Source organism: Arvicanthis niloticus, chromosome 20 (genome assembly GCF_011762505.2).
Source record: "Arvicanthis niloticus isolate mArvNil1 chromosome 20, mArvNil1.pat.X, whole genome shotgun sequence".
NCBI classification, from domain to species: Eukaryota; Metazoa; Chordata; class Mammalia; order Rodentia; family Muridae; genus Arvicanthis; species Arvicanthis niloticus.
In genome coordinates this window covers 23,134,439-23,156,319 of record NC_047677.1, presented here as the reverse complement: position 1 = coordinate 23,156,319, position 21,881 = coordinate 23,134,439, and the positions used below count along the sequence as shown (strand labels likewise).

Here is a 21,881-nt window from a genome sequence, read left to right as displayed (position 1 = left end):
AATGCAAAATAACAAAAGGTTCTTAACACAAAATATCCAGGAAATCCAGGAAAAAATGAGAAGACCAAACCTAAGGATAATAGGTATAGATGAGCGTGAAAGTTCCCAACTTAAAGGGCCAATAAATATCTTCAACAAAATTATAGAAGAAAACTTCCACAACCTGACGAATGAGATGCCTATGGACATACAAGATGCCTATAGAACAACAAATAGACTAGACCAGAAAAGAAATATCTCCCATCATATAATAATCAAAACACCAAATGCACAAAACAAAGAAAACATTAAATGCAGTAAGGGAAAATAGTCAAGTAACATATAAAAGCAGACCTATTAGAATTACACCAGACTTCTCACCAGATACTATAAAAAGGAGAAGATGCTGGAGAGGTGTCATACAGACCCTAAAAGAACATAAATGCCAGCCCAGGCTACTATACCCAGCAAAACTCTCAATTACCATGGATGGAGAAACCAAGATATTCCATGACAAAACCAAATTTACAAAATATCTTTCTACAAACCCAGCACTACAAAGAATAATAGTGGGAAAGCTCCAATACAAGGAGGGAAATTATACCCTAGAAAGAGCAAGAAAGTAATCCTCTTCCAACAAATCCAAAAGAAAATAGCCACATAAAGATAAATCCACCTCTAATAACAAAAGTAACAGAAAACAACAATCACTATTTCTTAATATCTCTTAACATCAATGGACTCAATTCCTCAAGTAAAAGACATACGCTAACGGACTGGATACGTAAACAAGACCTAGCATTTTGCTGCATACAGGAAACCCACCTCAGTGACAAAGACAGACTCTACCTTAAAGTAAAATGCTGGAAAACAATTTTTCAAGCAAATGGTCCTAAGAAACAAGCTGGAGTAGCCATTCTAAAATCTCCAACCCGAGAACACAAAGGGAGAGACTCATGGCTCCACCTATAAAGGTAGTTGAGGATAACCTTGCCTGGCATCAGTGGAAGTGGACAGTCTTGGTGATGAAAGTTTGGATTCCCTAGTGTTGGGGAATTGGAGAGCAGGGAGGTGGGAATGGGAGGATGGTGGGAGCACACCCTCATAGTAATAGGAGGAGGGTGAATGGGGTAAGTGGTTTTGGGAGAATTGGAGAGGAGATAACACTGAAAGGTAAATAAATAAAATACCCAATTTAAAAAAAAAACAGATAATTGGTCTGGTAATTGTAGTAGAGCAGTCAAGACTTTTTGTCAGCAATTTATTATGGGGATTTTATATAATCCTCAAGGACAAGGTATTGTGAAAGAGGCCCATGGAACTTTAAAAAGATTGGTGAGACATACTGTTGCTGAAACAAAGAACGATGCTGACCTGTGAGCTTGCTGTGTGACCTGACGAGGGTGACTGGGGAGCTGTATTGGACATATGTTTCTGACCCACCTTTGCTTGACTATCCCAGATGGGGCAAGATGCCTTTCCTCAAGGTTTTAGTCTTTGTGATATAGAGAATCAAAAAGAGAAAGTGTTTCTTGTATTCTTCTTAAAGGTGCCCAGCTATTAGGACTCAATCATGTACTGATCTGGAAATCAATCCAATATGGAAAATAACAGTCTACTTTTGGAAGACTAGATCTGTACTTTGTCAGGAACATATTTGGAAGCTAGTTGTAGCTTGCTATGATGTTAGGACAGCAAGAGATAATGTTGGGACAGGATTTGGATTCCAAACAAGGGTTAATGCACGTCTTAAGGTTCTTTTAATTGTCCAGCTAAAGTTGGTTTTGTCTCTTCTACAGAATTTATTGTTAAGTTTCATTAACTGTATAATTTCCAATTATGTCAGTGTATTGAAACCTGGCATGGCTGTTATGAAATCTATCAACCAGCTTTTGTCTCACTGCCCTAAGGATTAGAAAACCTTGATTCTCTGAAGAAAAAAAAAAAGTGTGAAAGTGCTGGAAGAAGTAAGTTGTGCTTTAAAAAGAAGCAAGAGGGTAGCAGGGTTGATTATTGCTGCCATAACAGCTTTAATTTCATTAATTACTAGTACCACTGCTTCTTCAATAGCATTGACACAAGGAGTTAACACAACTACTTTTGTTAATCATCTAGCAAAAAAAGTTACTAATGTATTGAGTATACAAAATGATTTATATAGGTATCTGAAACAACAAGTGATGCTCTATAACCCATTCAAATTATCTGAAGGAGGTTCAGGGTTCAAGAGTTAGGACCATCCCAAGTGTTATGACAAATATTATTGGAATAGTGTTACTTTTAAAATTCACAATGGTTGTCATTATAATTAGAAAAAAGTTTAAAGATACCTGTAGTATATTTGGTTTAATCCTAAGACCTCTCTGGATGTGTTAACTTTGCAAAATGGGATTATGAATTTAAAGAATGCTGCTCTGTTGACCTTTGATGCTGCAGATAATCCTGATAAAATTATCCATGGCTTGAGCTCAGTATTTCCATTTTGGGCAAACCTCAGGAATGACATATATATCTTGATCAGGCTAGCCTTTCTTCTCCTGGGAATACTTTTATTCCTGCCCATCATGTTAAAGCTTATCTTTAACAACATCAACATGTTGGCAGCCAAAGTACATGGCTTAAACCTGAAAATAGACCCCCCCCCCAGACAAAGTTATTAAAAGAACAGACTGGCAAGCCAAGGACAGGTAAGATTCTGAGAGTAGCCTTACCAACCTAAGACAAAAGTGCATTGCATTTGATAATGCATATTCCATGACAGGTAAGGAAGGCATTCTTGTCAGAACAACCTAAGACAGGCTCAGTCTTGTTAATGAAATAAAAAAAGGTGGAGAGCCTTTGGGGCTGCTTGGCAAGAAGGTGACATGGGCCAAGGACAAGGAAAGGGGCTGCTTGACAGGAATATGACATTGACCAAGGACAAGGAAGTAGGCTTCAAGAAGGAATCTGACATTAAACTAGACCAAAGAAGTAATTTCAGGTGGGAGTATAAGTCATAGGCTACAACAAAAGTAATTTCAGGAAGCAATCTAAATATTAGGCGAGAACAAAGAAGTAATTTCAGACAGGATTCTAGATTTTAGACTGATACAAGAAAGTGTGCTTCAGACATGAAAATGACTTTGGGCTAGGATAGGAAAATAGGCTCAGATACTTTGGTTATCCTGATAAGCCTTTAGAAACAGTGATCATGGGAGTGTTCATGTAACTAGGATTAATGACTTGCTTTTTCTTTGACTATTTGTGTTTATTATACTGCTTGTTCCTTGACTATTTGCATCTATTGTCTTGCTAGAACATCATCCTAGAACTGGCCTTATTACATGTATGTAATCAAAGTGGTATAAAGCCTTAAAGAAAGGGGGTATATGATAGGGGGTTCTAGGGAGGGGAAATGGGAAAAGAGGATGACATCTGTACTGTAAATAAATAAAATATCCAGGAAGAAGAAGAAGAAGAAGAAGAAGAAGAAGAAGAGGAGGAGGAGGAGGAGGAGGAGGAGGAGGAGGAGGAGGAGGAGGAGGAGGAGGAGGAGGAGGAAGAAGAAGACAGATGACAGACAGACAGACAGACAGGCAGACAGACAGATAGACAGACAGGAACCTGGGGTAGAGGAGTGGAGGGGGGGAGGAGAGATGTACCCAAAGGTCTACCATTCCTTCCAGATGTCTTAGCACCAGCCAGAGAAGGGAAAGGCAGAGCCCTGGACTGGCAGAACCCAGTCTGATTCAGACTGCGTGCAGAGAATAACAAGAGGCTAGAAAAGAGAATGACTTCCTAGTGAGTTTTAGGTCCAGATCTTTAAGACAAAGGCCTTCCCCAACCTCCAGTTGATCTTTATTGAGGATACAAGCCTTGCTTGTTCATACTGGTTTATTTGATAGTGAATGTGAATGCATACACTTTATTCAGGGTAAACCATGTATTAAATGCCTTTTGCCAGAAGGAATGCCCAGGAAAGAAAGCTCACTGACTGCTCAGGGGCTATCTAGATACCTCATTAGCATGGGGAAATCCAGGTATTAATGCTACTTGACCCAGTGGGGTGTCCTAGTTACTTGTTCCAGAGCAGATAGTGGCAGGTAAGGAATGGTTCTACTCCTGATGTTCTCAACTCTGAGATTCTTCAGATTTGATCTCATTCACACTTTCCATTCTTATACATGTCTGGTAACAAGGTCCCACATGCACTACACAAAACTTGCAAGTGTGACAGGCTAGGCTGACTTCATGACAGTTTTCAAATTGGCAGTTCAGGAGACTAGGCCTAAATCTCTGTTTCCAAGTACTGGGTAAGACCAGGCAAGTCCATGCAAGTCCAGGACTCAGAATCTGCCCTGCTACCTGGCCTGAGGCAAAAACAGTGGGTCAGTAGCAGTTTCCAGACTTCCTCAGCAACAGTTTCCAGCCCCCCATACCCCAACAATGGTTCTGGAATGTCACTAGAGATAGAGCCAACAATTAAGATAGAGGCCACCTACCCTTCCCCAGAATTCTCTTAATGTGCTTTAAATTGGGCTTATGGGTTCAGTGTGGTGTTTCCAACTTGGTAATAGGAAACACCAGCATGCTGGACTTCTGTAGAAAAAGCTCTTTTCTTTTGCATACTACTTCAGTTTGGGGTATCATTCTTCAGTGAACTATGAACCCTTATACAAGCTATAGGCAGGAAGAAATAAAGTTCCAGGCTACACTGAGCTACATCACATATTGTCATACTATAATGCCAGCCTGGACTAAGTAGTTTGATGTTTTTTTCAAAATAAAATAACACAATTTATAACTGTCTCTTCTAAGATATCCACTGGGTAGGTCAATATTACTGATATACCTTAAAGGAGTTGAGTCATATGAGCTAGATGGATGGAGACCCACACTTACTAAATAACTAAAAATATCTTTTTTCTTAATAAACTACTATCGAATTCCTGAAAAACTCCTTGTTCTCTTACCATTGAAATATTTTTATGTTCTCAAGGTTCCCAGTGTCTTTGTCACTTGGAGAAAAAATTGGAAGCCCAGTGTTATTGCTCTGAGGAAACAGACTCTGGGTAGGTTTATGTACTTTCATTAGAACAAATCATTGAGTCTCACCTTTGCGTAGAAAATAGCCATCATTGTTTCTCACCCCGACTTCTTTATTCATAATATAATTGTAATTTGCTACTGGGTCAGATTTCATGTTCTGAAAGGTAGCTTGTCTCACAACAGCATCCACATCTTCTTCACTTAGTTCTTTCTCCAGAAAGTTGCAAATTTTAAGCACTGAGCTTCTGAGGTCCTGAAATAGTCATGAGTTGAGAAATTACTGACCTTATAGTGGACATATGAGTTACAGTCAAACATGAGACACAATGGTGTAAGATTCCTTCTAGGAATGCAAAGGTGGCTCAACATAAGCAAATTTGTGAATAGGGATTATATAAATCCCAGGACAAAAACCTAATATGATTATTTGTATTGATTTAGAAATAAAAACTTTCAGTAAAACACAGCAAACAGCAATAGAAAGAATATACTTCAAACACAAAAGGCTACATGTAAAATATCTATACATGAAATCATACACAGTAGAAAAACATAAAGATTTTTCAGTTGACATTGGGAATAACTCAAACTTTCCTTCCTCTACTTATACAATCCTGGAAATATATAAGGAACAGAATAATTGGCCAATAACAGGAAATAAAGAATCTGCAAGTCTGGTGTATTTCAATGCAGAAAATGCTAACAAAATAACAATGACATTTTACAGTAATTTAGAGTACAAAATCAAAACCACACCAATACAATGATAAATTAGTGAGGGAACTGCATCAGCACTGCATTAAAAAAGATCAATAATCTTAACATCAAAATTAACAAAGACAGTCAGAAATTAACCAAATATTGCTCAATAAAAACAAATAAAGCAGACAAATGTTTGATGTTAAGAGTGTGAAACAGTAATTTTAAGATTACCTATAAAACAATCTACATTCAGTACAGTGCTTCTTAAAATCTCATTTTAAAAATGGGGAAAAAAATCATAAAATTTATTTGAAAAGATACTGTATAGGTAAATAACCTTAAAAGGCGAGTTTCAATTTGTTGTATTCAAACTTCCAGATATCAAAAGGAAGGAAAAACCTTATTGTACTCAATATTATACAGTAATTATATAAATAGGACATGCGAGACAAATTTGTATTCTGGAATTTTATGTATCATTTTAATGAACGGTCATCCTGTATCGTAACCTGGCCCTTCAGAATACCAAAAACCCTGATACTCGTGATTGGACAGCTGCCAAACTTATGGGTGAACCACCTTACAATACCCACAATGCCCAGAGATGTTATGCACCTTGTCTCTTGGCTCAGGTTCACCAAGTGGCAGTGGGAGCTTGGAGGAAACTCCCGCCTAGGAATACTGCTTCAGGAGCATTGACTAAGATCAGACAGGGTCCTGAGAAACCTTTTAGTAGTTTTGTTAGCTGCTTGAGAAGAGAGCTCACCACCTCCTAGGGCCTCAGGAAGACAATAGACCTTTCATTAAACAACTTGCATTTGAAAATGCTAACCCAGCTTGTCAGGATGCCCTGAGACATCATGGCAAGAGTACTCTTTCTGATTATGTCCGCCTTTGTTCAGGGATAGGCTCTAGCCATATGATAGGACTGGCTATCAGGGCTGCCCTCCAGAGGGTGGGCATACAAGGGTGGCCTAATAAAACATGCTTCAGGTGCAGCCAGCCTGGCCACTTCGCTCGGGAGTGTCCTCACCCCAGACCAGCTGTAACCCCTAGGCCCCCCCACCCCCCGCCATCTGCCCCTCCATCTAGCACTCCTCTTACTAACCACTCCTCTTACTAACCGTCTACACCCCGCTACGTTTGTCCCCATTGTAAGCTCGGGCTCCATTGGGCTAATGAGTGCCATTCTCTCACTGACCTGCAGGGCAATCTACTTCCCTCCTGTGAGTCAGAAAACTGGATCAGGGAACAACCTCAGGCCCCCAACTCTCAGATGAGCTCTGGAGCAATTGGGTTCATCCCTGCCTCCACTCCCCAGGTACATTACAGCCCATGGGGGACATTAACTCCTTATCCTCCCTGTCTATTCAAAATCCATTTCAGACCTCTGGCAAGCCACAAAAAATAGCCTCAGATTGGATCTCTGTTCCACCATTGTTGCAATATTAGCTCCTGATGAGGGTCCACATCTTCTACCCACAGGGGTGTTCGGACCTCTCTCTATTGGTTTCTCTGGGATAATTATTGGACAGGCTTTGGCTGCCCTTAAAGGCATTCGTGTTCACCCTGGGACTCTTGATCCTGATTTCTCTTTTGAATATAAACTGTTAGTGTCTGTCACTCAATCCCCAGTATATGTTCCTGCTGGCCAAACCCTGGCGCAAATTCTTCTGTACCTTCAGAGCCCCCAAAGACAACGCTTCTGCAGATTTTAAGAATAGAGAAGATTCTGCCTCACCATCTAAGGAGGCATTTGGGGTCCAGCCAGTATCCAGGGCTAAGCCCACGATGACACTCTATCTTAATGACAAAGCCTTCACTGGCCTTTTGGACTCAGGGGAAGATGCCACTATAATATCAATGCAACATTGGCCCCCCAGTTGGCCTCTGACTGCTTCCACCACACAGCTCAAGGGAATTGGACACTCCAGGGATCCCATGGTTAGTTCTCAGGCCATTCGCTAGTTGGATGAGGAAGGACATTCTGGGCTGGTCACACCCTTTGTTATTCCTGACTTGCCTATTAATCTTTGGGGTTGTGACATTTTGGAAGGAATGGGAGTTGTCATGCTTAGTCCGAATGATACAGTAACTTGTCTTATGATAAATCAGGGCTACACTCCAGGACATGGCTTGGGCAAACATTCTCAGGGGATCCCTGCTCCTGTAGAGATTTCCTAAAAAAAAAAAAAAAAAAAAAAAAAAAAAAAAAAAAAATCACTTTGGTCTGGGATATCCTTTTCCATAGGGACTATTGACATTCCTGCACCCCCATATGCAGACAAAATAAAATGGAGGTCTTCCTCCCCCATCTGGGTTGATCAGTGGCCCCTTACAAAAGAGAAATTAGAGGCTGCCACACTCTTAGTGCAGGAACAGCTGGCAGCAGGACACATCATCCCTTCTTCTAATTCCCTATGGAACACCCCTATCTTTGTCAACAAATAAAGTCATAGATTATGGGGCCCCTGCAACCAGGTCTCCCCAATCCTTTAGCCATCCCCCAGGGTTTTCACAAAGTTATTATTGACCTCAAAGATTGCTTTTTCACCATTCCTTTACACCCTGATGACTGCCCATTTTGCTTTCAGCCTACCACAGCCTAATTTTCAGGCCCCCACATCCTGCTACCATTGACATGTCCTCCCCCAGGGGATGGCCAATAGCCCCACGTTGGCCCAAAAATTTGTGGGACAAGTTATACAACCTGTCAGATATGCTTGGCCAGATGTATATATCCTTCATTTCATAGATGATATCTGTGCCCTCCCTCCAGGCCTGAGAAGGCCTGCAAGTCTTTTATCACAATAGACCAAGCAATAGTAAGACCTGGGATGCATTGCATTACCAGCCTTGGTGCCTTGGAGCCTGCTACCTGAGCTAAGAAGAATGGACTGCCTGCTGAGCTAGCCTTGACACCTTCTGGACTGCTATCTCCTTGCCCAGCCCCTGGGCTGAACAGAGAAAAGACTCTGGGGGGGTGGGGCTTCCCCTTTATATGTGAAAGCAAATTATTAAACTTCAGGCCTTGATCAGAATACTTTGTCTTGGCCCCACGTTTCTCTCGCCCTCCTTCCTATTAATTCCCAGGCTTCGTCTCAGGAGAACCTGGTAACTGTAGTTGCAGGCAACTACAGATATCCTCTTGGCAACTGAGTCCCAAACTCATCTTTTAACTTGCTTCCAACAATTACAGTATGCCCTTTCAACAGCAAATTGTAAGGCGGCTCCAGAAAAACATACAGCTTTCTATACCCTTTAGTTATCTGGGATATGAGCTTCTCTCTGGCAGGGTTAGGGTAGAGCTCCTGCTCCAAATCTCATCCCTCAAGACCTTACATGATTTCCAAAGGCTTCTAGGTAATCTTCAATTTTTACATCTTTATCTTAAGATCTCCCCTGATACAATGCTTCCTCTTTATGATCTACTCAAAGGAGATTCACATCCTTTATCCCCTCAAGAGCTCACCATTGAGGCCCACTCCTCACTTCAAAAAATAGAAAATGCCATAAATTCCCAGACTTCTGCCCAAATTCATAATAAGCTTTCCCTGTTTTTTGTTGTTTGTGCTACTCCTCACTCCCCTCTTGGAGCATTTTGGCAGAGCCCTGTTATCCCCCACTCCAAGATAGGGTCCCTCCTTTTTGGGGTCTCTCTCCCCTCTTCCCCCTCCAAGGTTCTTGTTACCTATTCCTCCCTGGTTGCCCAATTGATCTCCAGGGGATGCAAACTCTCCTGCATGTACTTTGCTAAGGACCCCAATTCTATCATTGTCCCTTTCACTACTGAACAGGTTGACTGGATTTTTTAGTCCTCAGACAATTGGGGCATTGCTTTTGCTCAATTTTCAGGCACCATCGATAACCATTACTGGAGATCCCTTACTCCAGTTCTCTCATATCCATCCCTTTGTTTTTCCAAAAAAGACCTTATTAGAGCCATTAAAATAAATGCAACTTGTCTTTACTGATGGTTCTGCCAATGGTATTGCTGCCTATGTTGTAGATAATGACCCTCATACCTTCCAGATCCCTTATTTTTCTGCCCAACTAGTTGAGTTATATGCCATATTACAAGTTTTTTTTTGCTTTTCCCCACAAGGCTCTCAACATTTATACAGATAGTTCTTATTTTGCCCACTTCTTACCTCTCCTTGAGACTGTCCACTATATTAAAGTTTCCTCAGGGGCTTCGCCCTTATTTCTACAAATACAGACCCTGATTCATTCTCACACACTCCCCTTCTTTGTTGGCCACTTTTGTACTCATTCCGGCCTCCCTAGACCATTTTCTGAGGGAAATACCCTTGCTGATCTGGCTACCAGACATTATATTTACCTCACCTCTCGCCCTGATCCTTTTGAGCTTGCAAGACAGGCTCACTTCCTCCATCACCTCAATGTACATTCTCTTCGGGTACTCTTTAAAAATCACCCATGAACAGGCTCAAGCTATTGTTAAGACCTTCCAGGCTTGTATTCCTTTTCACCCAGTTGCACATTTGGAGGTTATTCCCAGAGGTCTGCTCCCAAATGACTTATGGCAGATGGATGTGACACACGTACCTAGTTTTGGGAAGCTCCAGTATGTTCATGTGTCTATTGACACCTACAGTGGCTTCATTTATGCCTCCCCCCCTCACTGAAGAGACTTCCAAACATGCTATTTCTCATGTTATAAATTGTTTAGCAGTCACGGATTGACCTAAGATCATAAAAACAGATAATGGCCCTGGCTACACAGAATCTAGCTTTAAAACCTTCTGTGCCAAACTTGGCATTAAACACATCACTGGTATCCCCTATAACCCACAAGGTCAAGGTATTGTGGAAAGAGCTCATCAGACCCTTAAAGCCATGCTCACTAAACTTGGCCATTCCTCCCCTCCCCTACTCGCTGCACCTACCCCTCATAATTGCCTCCCACATGCCCTCTTCATTTTCAATTTTCTCACACTTGACAGTGGGGGCCACTCTACAGATGATCGATTTTGGCATGCCAACACCAAGGAGACTCATGCCACAGTGATGTGGAAAGACCCACTTACCAATAAATGGAATGGGCCTGATCCTGTCCTCATATGGGGACGAGTTTCTGCTTGCATTTATGATCAGGCTAATGATGGCCTTAGATAGCTTCCAGAACATTTGGTTAAGCAAATTGATTCACCCCCTTCCAGCCAGGAGTAATCCTTCACATCAAAATGTGGGAGATCTAGCAAGCATTTGCCCTTCTGCCCTATGGGAGGTTTCTGTCCTCCCTAAGACGCAGAAGATCATTGAGCACTGTCTTTCTATTGTCTCCACCAAACACATAGATGGCATTTTTATATGCTATGACTGTGTGTTTGCTGTGCCTGGCACCCACAAATTGTCGCAGGGCAGAAGGAGCTGCCAGCAATGCACTGTTTTGAAGGTTCCAAAGTTGAGCATCAGGTACTTGACACTGTCTAAGCAGATGTGGTCAAAGCCCACTCTCAGAGCCACCTTGGAGAGCACCCCTCCTGTCAAGGTCCCAGGCCCAGTGGGGCCTCCAGAGCCTCCAGAGCCTGCCATCCCGGTTCAATCTGGATAGGCCACCAGGTTGCAGATTTACGACCATTGACTAACATCCATCATCTCTTCGCAGCAAACTCATCAGAGAAATCCTGCATAAAACTTCTGTCACCAGAGGATCTAATCCAGTTTTGGTCTTTTACTCAAACCTCTTTTATTTAACCTTACAGGTGACTTTTACCTTATTCCCTTGAGGATACGTGGTAGCCCTGCTTCTCTGGACTCACTCCATGTATACACCTTACTACCTTTAAGGCTTCAAAAGATCTTTTGTACAGGTTCTCCTGTGGTTAGCTTATTACTCCTCAGATGACTTTTCCACTTATGGAACCAAGAGGAGCGCCTTTCCTGGACCTCACCCTCAAGACACGATGAAGTTTTCCTCTGACAAAAGCGAGAGCCCATCATTGCAGTGACCATTGCAGTCATCTTGGGGCTGGGGGAGGTGGGCCCTGGAACTGGAATTTCCTCCCTTGTCCTCCCCAACCACTACTACTCTGAGCTTAGTGCCACCATTGATCAAGATGTCAGAGAGCTACAGTAAAGCATTGAAGCCCTTAGTGAGTCACTTTCCTCTTTAGCTAAAGTTGTCCTCTAGAAAACATGAGGCCTAGATCTCTTGCTCCTTCAACAGAAAGGACTCTGTGCCACTTTAAAGGAAAAGTGCTGCTTCTTTGCAGATAAATTAGGGGAAGTAAAAGATAGCATTGCAGAGGTGGAGAGGGCTTAGAGAAAAGAGAGAAAAAAAGAGCGAGAGCTGGTATAAGAACACGCTCTCTACCTTGCTTTGGCTTTCTACCTTGCTGCCTTCTATCCTTGACCTCTCATTGGCCTTCTCTTGCTCATTTCTTTTGGCCCCTGGGCCTTCTCTCACATTATTATTCTCATAGAGATCCAGGTAGATAACCTGGAGGCCAAGCCACTCCAGGTCCATTACCTAAAATTGGACTCTGATGATGAACCCACTCCAGAACTTGTCAAGCACCAGCTTCGATGCAGTGCTTCAAAGTTCAAACCCCAGCCAGGCAGTGGTGGCACACGCCTTTAATCCCAGCACTTGGGAGGCAGAGGCAGGTGGATTTCTGAGTTCGAGGCCAGCCTGGTCTACAGAGTGAGTTTCAGGACAGCCTGGACTACACAGAGAAACCCTGTCTCAAAAAATAAAAAAAAAATTCAAACCCCCCAAAATTCCCTAGAGCAGCTGCCTTTGTGGAATGTCCTACCATTGATCCTCTTCTGTAAAGGGAGATGCTGGAGAGTGCGAGACAAAGTACTGCAGGGATACCTCTTCCTTTGCGCTCAAAGACGGTATCCTGAGAAGCATGCCTGATTGCAAATGGGTTGGTGTAAGTCACTCTTCCCATCCCCTTGAAAAAGCACCCAGGAAGCTGGGGCTTGGCCTCCCCAGCCAAGGAGTGCTCAGCCCTTCAGCACAATGCCCGAAACTCTAAGGGGATCAGGACTCTACTTTCCCCTCCATACTTTCAGTGCTCTATTATACAGGGAAGGGGGAGATGTGGGAAGCCATGGCAAGGCCTTACTCTTGGCAAACATTCACCCTTGGTTCTCCAATCTACTATTCTTCTTTCTGCTTACCTTCCATGATTCACTTGTCAGTTCTCAGAACTTCAAACAAGGCCTCATAGCAACCCACCTTATAACCCTTCCTCCTGATCTCTAGATTTAGACAACATCCTGCTAGATAGATGTTTTTAGAACCCCTGGTAACAGAAAGGCTTTGTAAGAATAACTTAGTTAGTTCTCTGGATCCATCCCAGTAACAGGATCAGACACCCAGCGGGAGATTGCACCCTTGGGGAGATTGTATCCTGATCCATCCCTGGAAGCCCAGTGCCCTCAGGGAGACACGTAAGGCCAGTGGCACACTGCCCTATGCACCAGACCCACAGCTGGGAGTAGGAAGCTCGCAGGACCCCTCCACAGGTACCCAACCCTGCCCCTGCGGAACTCTACCCCCCTTCTGCTCCTCTCCTGATCCATCCCAGTAGCGAGAGCAGACACCCAGCAGAGTCTGCACCCTTGGGGAGACTGTATCCTGAGACATCCCTGGGAGGCCAGTGTCCTAAGGGAGGCAGACACCCAGAGGGTCTACACCCTTGTGGAAACTGTATCCTGAGACATCTCTGAGAGGCCAGTGTCCTCATGGAGGCAGGTAGGGCCAGCTGCGCACTGCCCTATGCACCAAAACCACAGCTGGGAGTAGGAAGCTCTCAGGACCGCCCCCCCCCAGTACTGAAACTCTGCCCTTGTGGAATTCCACTCCCCTTCAACCCCTCTCGGATCCCAGTGGCAGGAACAGGCATCCAGCGAGTCTGTACCCTTGTAGAAATTGCATCCAGAGTCAACCCAGAGTGGTCAGTGTCCTCAGAGAGGCAGACACACTGTGGGTCTGCACCCTGGTGGAAACCATATCCTGAAACATCCTAGAGAGGCCACCGACCTCAGAGCAGGGGACACCATACCCAGAGTCATCCTAGAGGAGCCACGGAACCCAGAGCAGCAGTCACCTTACCCTGAGACATCCTAGAGAAGACACTGCACTCAGAGCAGCTGGAGCGCAGGATCACAGGATCACAGAGACATCTGGACCCTGAGGAGTTCTAACACAAGCAAGATAACTGGAAAGACAGTCCGCAGTCAGAACCAGTGAGAGAGAGTAGCACTAGAGCTAACCAAATGTCGAAAGGCAAGCACAGGAACATAAACAACAGAAACCAAAGTCACTTGGCATCACCAGAACCTAGTTCCCCCACCATGGCAAGTCCTGAACACCACATCACACCAGAAAAGCAGGACTCAGAATTAAAATTACTTCTCATGATGATGATGGAGGAACTTTAAAAAAGACATAAACAACACTCTCAAAGAATTTGAGGAGAATGCAGGTAAACAGGTAGAGGCCCTTAAAGAAATGCAAGAAAACACAACCAAACAGGAGAAGGAATTATACAAAACCATCCAGGATCTAAAAATGGAAGTAGAAACAATAAAGAAATCTCAAAGGGAGACTACCCTGGAGATAGAAAACCTAGGAAAAAGATCAGGAGTCATAGACGCAAGCATCACCAACAGAATACAAGAGATAGAAGAGAGAATCTCATGCGCAGAAGATACCATGGAAAACATTGACACAACGGTCAAAGAAAATGTGAAATGTAAAAAGCTCCTAACACAAAACATCCAGGAAATCTAGGACACAATGAGAAGACCGAACCTAAGGATAATAGGTATAGATGAAGGTGAAGACTCCCAACTTAAAGGACCAGTAAATATCCTCAACAAAATTATAGAGGAAAACTTTCCTAACCTAAAGAAAGAGAAGTCCATAAATATACAAGAAGCCTACAGAACTCCAAATAGTTTAGACCAGAAAAGAAATACTTCCCACCACATAATAGTCAAAACATCAAATATACAAAACAAAGAAAAAATACTAAAAGCAGTGAGGGAAAAAGGCAAAGTAACATATAAAGGCAGATTTATAAGAATTACACCAGACTTCTCACCAGAAACTATAAAAACCAGAAGATCCTGGACCGATATCATACAGACCCTAAGAGAACACAAATGCCAGCCCAGACTACTATACCCAGCAAAACTCTCAATCATTATTGATGGAGAAACCAAAATATTCCATGACAAATCCAAATTTACACAGTATCTCAACACAAATACAGCACTTCAAAGGATAATTGGTGGAAAACTCCAACATAAGGAGGGAAACTACAACCTAGAAAAAGCAAGAAAGTAATCTTCCAAAAACCAAAAAAGAACGTAGCTACACAAACATATCTCCACTGCCAATAACAAAAATAACAGGAAACAACACTCATTTTCCCTTAATACCTCTTAATATCAGTGGACTCAATTCTCCAATAAAAAGATATAGACTATCAGACTGGATATGTAAGCAGGACCCAACATTTTGCTGCATTCAGTAAACACACCTTTGTGAAAAAGACAGACACCACCTCAGAGTAAAAGGTTGGAAAACAATCTTCCAAGCAAATGGTCCCAAGAAACAAGCTGGAGTAGTGATTCTAATATTAAATAAAATCATTTTTCAACCAGAAGTAATCAAAAAAGATAAAGAAGAACACTTCATATTCATCAAAGGAAAAATGTACCAAGAGGAACTCGCAATTCTCAACATCTATGCCCCAAATGCAAGGGCACCCACATACATAAAAGAAATAGCTTAAAGCATACATTGCACCCTACACAATAATAGTGGGAGATTTCAACACCCCACTCTCAGTTCTGGACAGATCATGGAAACCAAGACACAATGAAATTAACAGAAGTTATGAACCAATTGAACTTAACTGATGTCTTAGAACATTTCATCCTAAAACAGAAGAATATACCTTCTTCTCAGCACCTCATGGTACCTCCTCCAAAACAGACCATATAATTGGTCACAAAACAGGCCTCAACAGATACAAAAAGATTGAAATAATCCCTTGTACCCTATCTGACCACCATGGACTAAGACTCATCTTTGACATGGACAAAACTAACGGAAAGCCCACATACACGTGGAAACTGAACAATGCTCTACTCAATGATAACGTGGTCAAGGAAGAAATAAAGAAAGAAATTAAAGACTTTTTAGATTTAAATGAAAATGAGGACACATCATATCAAAATTTGTGGGACTCCATGAAAGCAGTACTAAGAGGAAAAATCATAGCTCTAAGTACCCACAAAAAGAAAATGGAAAGAGCATACATTAATAACCTGACAGCAAACCTGAAAGCATTAGAACAAAAAGAAGCTAATATACCCAAGAGGAGTAGATGGCAGGAAATAATCAAACTCAGGGCTGAAATCAACCAAGTTGAAACAGAAAGAACTATACAAAATATCAACAAAACCATGAAATGGTTCTTGAGAAAATCAACAAGATAGACAAACCCTTACCCAGACTAACCAAAGTGCAAAGAGACAGTATTCAAATTAATAAAATTAGAACTGAAAAGGGAGACATAAAAACAGAAACAGAGGAAATTTTTAAAAAATTGTCAGATCCTACTACAAAGGCCTATACTCAACAAAATTGGAAAATCTGGATGAAATGGATAATTTTCTAGATAGATACCAGGTACCAAAGTTAAACGAGGAGCAGATAAGCCTTCTAAACAGTTGCATAACCCCTTAAAAAATAGAAGCAGTCATTAAAAATCTCCCCACCAAAAAATGTCTGGGCCAGATGTTTTCAGTGCAGAATTCTTTCAAACCTTCAAGGAAGACCTAATACCAATTCTCTTCAAACTATTCCACAGAATAGAAACAGAAGGAACACTTCCCAATTTGTTCTATGAAGCTACCATTATGTTCTTGGTAATGAAGCTACCATTACACTCTTGGACAACAAAAGGAAGTCAAAGGGATACAAATAGGAAAGGAAGAAATCAAAATTTCACTATTTGCAGATGATATGATAGTATACTTAAGTGACTCTAAAACTTCCACCAGAGAACTCTTAAACCTGATAAACAACTTTAGTAAAGTGGCTGGATATAAAATCATCTCAAACAAATCAGTAGCCTTCCTATACTCAAAAGATAAACAGGCTGAGAAAGAAATTAGGGAAATGACACCCTTCACAATAGTTACAAATAATATAATATACCATGGAGTGAATCTCACCAAGCAAGTTAAAGATCTGTATGACAAGAACTTCAAGTCTCTGAAGAAAGAAATAGAAGAAGACTTCAGAAGATGGAAAGATCTCCCATGCTCCTGGATTGGCAGGGTTAATTTAGTAAAAATGGCCATCTTGCCAAAAGCAATCTATAGATTCAATGCAATCCCCATCAAAATTACAAATCAATTTTTCATAGAGATAGAAAGAGCAATTTACAAATTTATTTGGAACAACAAAAACCCCAGGATAGTGATAACTATTCTCAACAACAAAAGAACTTCTGCGGGAATCACCATCCCTGACCTCAAACTATACTACAGGGCAACAGTAATAAAAACTGCATGGTATTGGTACAGAGACAGGCAGGAAGATCAATGGAATAGAATTGAAGATCCAGAAATGAGCCCACATACCTATGGTCACTTGATCTTTGACAAGGGACCTAAAACCATCCAGTGGAAAAAGGACAGCATTTTCAGCAAATGGTGCTGGTTCAACTGGAGGTCAACATGTAGAAGGATGCAAATCAATCCATTCATATCTCCTTGTACAAAGCTCAACTCCAAGTGGATAAAGGACTTTCACTTAAAACCAGATACGCTGAAACTAATAGAAGAGAAGGTGGGAAAGACCCTCGAATACCTAGGCACGAGGGAAAAGTTCCTGAACAGAACACCAATGGCTTATGCTCTAAGATCAAGAATTGACAAATGGGACCTCATCAAATTGCAAAGCTTCTGTAAGGCAAAGGACATTGTCAATAAGACAAATCGTCAACCAACAGATTGGGAAAAGATCCTAACCAACCCTACATCCGATAGAGGGCTAATATCCAAGATATGCAAAGAACTCAAGAAATTAGACTCCAGACAACCATATAACTCTATTTAAAAATGGGGTACAGAGCTAAACAAATAATTCTCAACTGAGGAAACTCGAATGGCTGAGAAGCACCTTAAGAAATGCTCCACATCCTTAGTCATCAGGGAAATGCAAATCAAAACAACCCTGAGATACCACCTCACACCACTCAGAATGGCTAAGATCAAAAACTCAGGTGATAGTAGATGCTGGCGAGGATGCGGAGAAAGAGGAACACTGCTCCATTGTTGGTGGGATTGCTAACTGGTACAACCACTCTGGAAGGCAGTCTGGCATTTCCTCAGAAAACTGGACATAGCATTACCTGAGGATCCAGCTATACCACTCCTGGGCATATACCCAGAAGATGCTCCAACATATAATAAGGATATATGCTCCACTATGTTCATAGCAGCCTTATTTATAATAGCCAGAAATTGGAAAGAACCAAGATGTCCCTCAACAGAGGAATGGATACAAAAAATGTGGTACATCTACACAATGGAGTATTACTCAGCTATTAAAAATAATGAAGTCGAGAAACTTTTAGGTAAATGGATGGATCTAGAAATTATCATCCTGAGCGAGTTAACCCAATCACAAAAGAACACACATGGTATTTACTCACTGTTAAGTGGACGTTAGCCCAAAAGCTTGGAATAGCGAAAACTCAACCTGCAGACCACATGAAGCTCATGAAAAAGAAGGAAGACCAAGAGGGGATGCCTCAGTTCTACTTAGAACAAGTAACAATAATACTCAAGGGAGCAAATATAGAAACAAAACATGGGACAGAAACTGAAGGAGGGGCCATCAGGAGCCCATTCCACCTGGGTATTCATCCCATGTACAGTCACCTAAGCTAGGCACCGATGTGGTTGCTGGAAGTGCATGCTGTCAATAACATGAAATAGCTGTCTACTTAGAGGTCTGCCAAAGACTAACACATTCAGAGGACGATGCTCACAGTTAACCACTGATATGATCAAGGGTTTCCCAATGGAGAACTTAGAGAGAAGACTGAAAGAGAAGAAAGGGTTTGTGACCCCAGGAGGAAAGCAACAATACCAAACAACCAGAGCCCCCCCCCCCCAGGGTCTAAACCACCAGCCTGGGAGCACATAGGGAGGGACCCATGACTCCAGCAGTATATGCAGGTGAGGATGGCCTTGTCAGGCATAGGTGGGAGAGGGGTTTCTTTGTCCCATAACAAACGAACACAGAGTGGGCGGGGGGGAATATGAAGGTGGGGAGGGGGTAGTGGGGGGGTATGTGCGGGCACTGCCTCATAGAAGCATGAGGAGGGGGGATGGGATAGGAGGTTTCTGGATGGTGGGAGGAAGTGGGGTAAGGGGATAAAATCTGAACGGTAAATATAATACCCAATTTTTAAAAAGAGAGATGAAAAAAGGGGGAAAGGGAGAAAAAAGAGAAAAAAAAAGAAAAAAGAAAGAAAAATAGGAGATTTAATAACACATAGGGAAGGATTTAGAAATTTAGGAGTCAGTTTATGTTAATGGAAACAGTATCATAGAAACTGGAAAATCACACCCTCATAGAAAGACAAGGATGGGGGATGAGATAAGGGGTTCCTCGGTGGTGGGGGGAATGGGATAAGGGGATAAAATTTGAAATGTAAATATTACAACCAATTTTAAAAAGGGAAAAAAAGAAAAGTTGTTAGAACCAACATCTTTTAAAAAAATGTCAACCCTCTAGGAAAAAAAATTTTTTTCTTGATACTAAAACTTGTTCTGAGAGTTGTATATTGCAGAATACACTGCCTTGGTGTATGTACTCATCAAGCATACTGAGCAGACCTGCCCAAACTTCTGATGTCCTGGAATTCCATCTGGATGCAGTGAAGACACAGCTTCAGTGGCTTATCAATTTACTCCCCTCCCCCTTCTAATATCTCAATGCCCTTAATCAGCTTGAAGAAGTTAAAGAAGAGTCAGCGCCCCTATTCCCTGGGCTTGGGGAATAAGGTGGTTAATATTGGTCTGTCTTTCTAGGGAAAAGTAGTGGTTTTCTTGGAACAGGGAGGACTAGCTAGGACTTATTGCATAGCCATAACCTATTGGTAGAAATCTGTATAATTAATATCAAGATGAAGCTATAATTTCTTAAACGGTACAAAATTTACTTTGATTTCAAAGTTATGGCTTTCATTGGTATGGGCTTCTTATTGATATAAAAGTGAGATGAATATTGATACTCTCATGGGCATTGTGCCTGTATAACACATTTAGGAATACAAGGCTTAGACCCAGTCCTTCTTTAACTTCTTTAACTGATTTGGGAAGGTTAGCCTATGAGTTAAGGGACTAGAGCATATTCATGGCTTTGAGTTTAATGTTAGGGTGTTTTCCGTATTTTATTTAGAAATAGCTGAGAGGAGTTAACAGACAACAGTCCAGGTTAATTTACATGGATAGTTGGTTTTCAAAACGTCAGAAATCCATAGAATTGACGTTACAAATATTTATATATTAATGTTCATTTTGATTAGAGACCTGTCTGCTCCTGACAGCTTCCTGTTGTGGATTCTAAGAAGAAATTGAGCATCCTTGGAGATACTCCAGTTGTGCGGTGACAGCCACTAGACAAGAATTGCCTCTTTCCATCTACAGACAAATTACTGTCCAGAAAAGGACACACTTGCAGAATAGTTGACTGATTATATCTGCCTAAACAGAGTAATCAGCCCTTAATAATTCTGCATCACTAAGGTCTGTCAGATGATTCTGGGCCAGAAGGCTGAAGATTTGATGCTCCAATGTATAGGGGCTTTTCAGGTGTTCAGCGGTCTCTATAAATTGGCTAAGTTTTAGAAGTTATGTTTAGTGCTTCTCATAGCTTCAGTTAACTCAGTCATTCTGGATTTCTGACAGGGTTGAAGACCTATAGTCTCATAGCCAATCCTGGCTATTTACTTTGAGAGAAAAGATCTGAGTGGATGGTTTTCAGCTGACATTCATTCTAAAGCCAAGAAAAAAGCCAGGTTCAAAACTAAGTGTTTTAGTTAGGAGAGATAACAGAGGTTCTGGTTAATCAACAAAATGATGGACTGGGTATTAGGACTATCTTGTACCTCACTGGTACAATTAGGAATAAGTATGCTCTAATTGTATTTTGAGAAAAAAGTTTTATTTTAACAGGAAGGGTGATATGTAGGAGGAGCTAAGGGGGAAAGAGTACCGAAAGGAAGAGATGGAGTAAGGAGAGGAGAAGATGAAGGAGAGAAGAAGCTAGGTGATGAGAGAGAAAAAGAGAGGGGGGCATAGAGGCAGATGTTCACGGGTCTCCACCAGTCAAAGATAGTCCATATATCTAGGTTGGGTATTGGGTTAAGCTTCTGATCAAGCATTACCAAACTTATAAAGCCTTTGATTAACATTTTAAAAATTGTATAAAAGCAAAAAGGAAAAGGGGGCATGGGATAGGGGTTTTCTAAGGAAGGGAAATGGGGAAAGGAGATGGCATCTGAAATGTAAATAAAAAATAAATATACCAATGGTTTCCTAAAAAAAAAAAAAAAAAAGAATAACTTAGTTAGGCCCCACAGCTGCAGCTAGCTTCCTCCACCTGCAAAGCCCTCTTTCCTTTCCTACCCCTCCACATATCCTGTTTTTAGAGTATATAACTGGTGTGAACAATAAAAATTTTGCCAGCTTGATCAGACCTTTTGACTTACTGTGTGCCTCCTTATTTTTTCTCACATCTCAGTCCTCTCCACAGGGTCCCACTTGACTGTCCAGCTGGCCTGGATACATATAATTACTGCTATTTATAACAAAGAATTTGATTTAAAAAGACCTGTAGTAAAATTTTAAATGTAAAATTATGACTTCTAGTTTAATGAAATAAACATCACTGACCATAAAAATTCACATAGACCCTGAAAGAATATTATGGGCTGATTTCAATACCTCACTTTTGACTCAAGATAGGCTATCCAAATTAAAAAATCAGTGTAGAAAACTCATCATTAAATTACATCACAGATTAAAAAGATATGACAACTATCTATGGAATATTTTATCCGAATTTGTCTCATTTCTATTGTGATAAAACAGTG

The 21,881-nt window shown here is 41.4% G+C and overlaps 1 protein-coding gene across 7 annotated transcripts in view; it reads right to left on the bottom strand.

The window, feature by feature from the left end:
- The window catches only part of LOC117724966 (amine sulfotransferase-like), a 77,905-nt gene that overhangs the window by 19,022 nt on the left and 37,002 nt on the right, over positions 1 to 21,881 (bottom strand). For 4 of the 7 annotated variants that reach the window (XM_076917046.1, XM_076917047.1, XM_076917043.1 and 1 more), the window contains one exon: positions 5,074 to 5,260. In XM_076917046.1, coding sequence (XP_076773161.1) covers positions 5,074 to 5,260 — 187 coding nt within the window. Of the gene's footprint in view, positions 1 to 2,306; positions 2,604 to 4,931; positions 4,977 to 5,073; positions 5,261 to 21,881 lie in introns of those variants that run through there. The other 3 variants (XR_013105440.1, XM_076917045.1, XM_076917044.1) reach the window with 3 other exon arrangements.